Source organism: Limulus polyphemus, unplaced genomic scaffold, assembly GCF_000517525.1.
Source record: "Limulus polyphemus unplaced genomic scaffold, Limulus_polyphemus-2.1.2 Scaffold1719, whole genome shotgun sequence".
In the NCBI taxonomy this organism is placed as follows: domain Eukaryota; kingdom Metazoa; phylum Arthropoda; class Merostomata; order Xiphosura; family Limulidae; genus Limulus; species Limulus polyphemus.
In genome coordinates, this window is record NW_013667329.1 from 213,710 (window position 1) to 217,260 (window position 3,551).

Genomic DNA, 3,551 nt, shown 5'->3' on the forward strand with positions numbered 1-3,551 from the left:
GTATCGAGAAAGAATAAACTAGTTTAATTAAGAAAGGACTTGTAGCACTGAAGTTCCTCAAGAAAAATTTATACCAGAAATTAACAAACAAGCAGATACGTGACAAACTGGAGTCAGAAGTGGGATAGAAAAAACAAAAAAAAAAAGATGGAAATGAGAAGTGGCAAATCAAACTACAGCTTAGCAGATTTGATGGCAGCAATACAAGAATGAGAAAAGAAACAAGAAGAGAGACAATAGCAGTGGCGAGAAAACCTGCAACAGTGGCAGCTCGAACAGCAAAATAAACAAGAGAGATTACAGCAGTTGTTGGAGGAAAAAGAAAAGAAACAAGAAGAACGAGAAAAGAAACGAGAGATTATAGCACTTGTTGGAGGAAAATGAAAGGAAACAAGAAGAACGAGAAAATAAACAAGAAGAGACTACAGCAGTGGTTGGAGGAGAAAGAAAATAAACAAGAAGAAGTCTACACGATTTTGAGAAGGAAGACAGTGAAGCCGTTAATGAAGTTACTACCACTGATGTGACTGTTACCGATAATGGGATATTTCCTGATGGATTAGATGAACCCCACGTGAAGCAAAAGCCAATGAGACAGAGACCAGAACAGAAAAAGATATGTCCTGTTAAATTAAGAGACTTTGTTGTATTTTAACTTTGTGTTGGTAAATTCTGTACATTTAATTAAGTTATTGTTAATTATCTATTGGTTAAATATAAGTGGCTATTGTTCGGGACGAACAATACTAAGGAAGGGGCAGTGTTACGACAGCGGAAGTCACGTGATGCTGGGAGCATGCATGCTGGAGTTTCTAGAAGGATCATGAATTTTCATGGCTACTCTAGTTTGTTCGAGGTACCCTCTTTTTTAGAATATAAGCCTAGTGAGAAAAACCAGCACAATTGAAGGGCATAGATAGATAGATTGAAGAGATAGATAATTGAGTCAAGCGAACAGTACGCACCGTAAGTAAAGTGTGTAAATCACTGTGATTTACAGCATGTGTTATAAAGGTTGTTAAGTTTAAAGTGACTGTGGAAACTCTGTGTATTACAAAGTTGTATCGAGAAAGAATTAACTAGTTTTGATTAAGGAGGGACTTGTATCGCTGAAGTTCCTCGGAAAGAATTTATACCGGATATTAACAAACAAGCAGATACGTAACAATATCTACACTAAACAGTCTTTTATATCATGACACATTTTGTAATTTAGTTTAATTTTAAATGCAATTATAAACTTAAAGAAGTTCCGAAGTCTTTCATAACATAAGTAGTGGAATAATAATAAAAATACTTGTAGTATACGTGTGTGGAATACCACTTATATTGTGAACAAAACTATCTTACTGTTGGGATGCCATATGTCAGTGATAAATTTCATCTTCGGTGGCTTCAAAGGATAATCCTTTGGAAAGAAAAGGTGGGCCTTAAAGAAACCTCCTTCACTGTAACAAAGAATCCTTCAGTTATTACACATATTCAATAGTGCTAGGTCTCAAAAAACATGTACAACAGCTCCATGTCATTCACCAAACATAAAACCTGGATTAATAATTTCATGTGCACATAAAATGCATGCATAGAATCAATTTCAATCCCCCCCCCCCATTTTTGCAATAACAGTTCAATGTTTGGGTTATTGTTCCAGCTATTCAAGTAATGATGTACTTCACCCTCTAATTAAACTAACCAATATTGAAAGATATCACTTTGTATTTGTAAATAAGCTTGTAATGCTAATGCAAAAGTATTTAGTTATAAAAGTGATAAAAATACCCATTTTCTAATCCAGTAATCACAAACTTGATGACCGAACAGTTACATCTGAACTTTAGTTTTAAGTTTAAGTAGCTAGCTTCTCACCTAGGATAATTACAGGAAAAGAAAAATGTAATTCAGATAACCTTTACTCAGGGTTGTAGATAGGATGATTTTGAGTGCTGGGTGGTAAAAACCAGTCTAGCCCAAAGATGCATGTACCTACAGCTGCCATCATCATACCCCCCCCCCTCGGCCAGGCAAAAACAAAAAAGGTCAATATTTTCTTGTTTATAATTTTAAAGACCGATTAAACACTCCACATGAGCAGTCACTAGGCAAACATGTATTATAAGGTGAACAACGAGGTTGAGTTTTATTTTTCTGATTGATCTATCTTTAACAGCAGGTAACTGATACATATTAGTCACAGTGAGATTAAAAAAAGTTTTTAAGCAAAAAACACATCGATATACTTTTATATTTTAGATATCTGTAAAATTTAGAAAATATTTTCACACACTACAAATCACAATTTTCCAAATTTGAATTGTATTTGACAATAAAGACACTGAAAAAATAATATAATTCTTTTTGTATATTAATTTTACCTTGTCTACCACAAAAATAATCCTTCCATTATATACTTAAGTCCTAGGCACTTAGTTATACAACACTGATGCCTACCCTGACATAACCATGATATTATGATAAAGAAACTGCATACCAACAGTCAGGAATATATAACTTTATACTGCAGTAATATTAAAGACAAGTATGCACTTTACAGTGTAACATTAAATTTTAATATTGATATTGTCCGATGTTCCACGCTAAGTACAAGTGAATTAGTATGGTGTGGGCCATTTTAGTTTCTCATGCAAGGTTTTTCCTGTGGACTTTTCTGGAAAAGTAATTTGACGAGAAGGTTATTTGCTTCGTGACTTTTCAGGAAAAGTGTTTGTTTCTAACAAGTTAATTGCAAAGTAAACTGTACTGCAATATCGACCAAAAAATTTTTAATGCTTATGGTGAACTTTTACTCTGTGACATTTAGCACTGGGTGGCAATAGTCATGTTACACAAGAGTGCTGGGTGGCCCTTGTCACCACCGTCCACCATAGCTACAACCCTGCCTTTACTTAAAAATGTAAATATTTAGAAGCTACTTAAAACAAACACCTAAGATTAAACTGGACAAAAATATTAGGCTTTTGTGAATCATATAAATTTTGTTATATTAAGAATCTTCAAATTTATTTTTATTTTCTGCATTAAGGTTTGTATGTAAACAACTATGTGATCCTTGAAAAGAATTGGAATAAGTAAGATTGCTGACTTAATTGTAAATTTAATGTAATATATGAGATGTCACTCACTGTTGTACATAGATGTAATTACAAATACTTTTAGTCATTATATAATTCATGATTTTCATACCAAATTCAATTGTTACCATTGCCTTTACAGTGTCATACAGTATTTCTTCAACATTGTATATGAAAACAAAATAAATATTCACAAACCTTACATCTTATATGCTGAAGCTTGAACACAAAATTCACACAACTATTGGAATACAATGCATGATGACCAACTTCAAAATCATAGCTTTAGGTTATGGTACACATAACATTAAAGCTGAAATGAATTGATTTTGATTTTCGAATATTAATTTTCCAAATTCAAACTGTATTTAAAAATAAAAAATAATACAATTCTTTTTGTATATAAATTTTACATTGTCTACCACAAAAATAATCCTTCCATTATGTACCTTACATAATCAA

The 3,551-nt window shown here is 32.6% G+C and overlaps 1 protein-coding gene across 2 annotated transcripts in view; it reads right to left on the reverse strand.

Moving 5' to 3' along the window:
- The window catches only part of LOC106464688 (ubiquitin-conjugating enzyme E2 G1-like), a 53,099-nt gene that overhangs the window by 23,029 nt on the left and 26,519 nt on the right, over positions 1 to 3,551 (reverse strand). For both annotated transcript variants that reach the window (XM_022392458.1, XM_013924845.2), the window contains exon 3: positions 1,351 to 1,448. In XM_022392458.1, the coding sequence (XP_022248166.1) occupies positions 1,351 to 1,448 (98 nt within the window). The remainder of the gene's footprint in view (positions 1 to 1,350; positions 1,449 to 3,551) is intronic.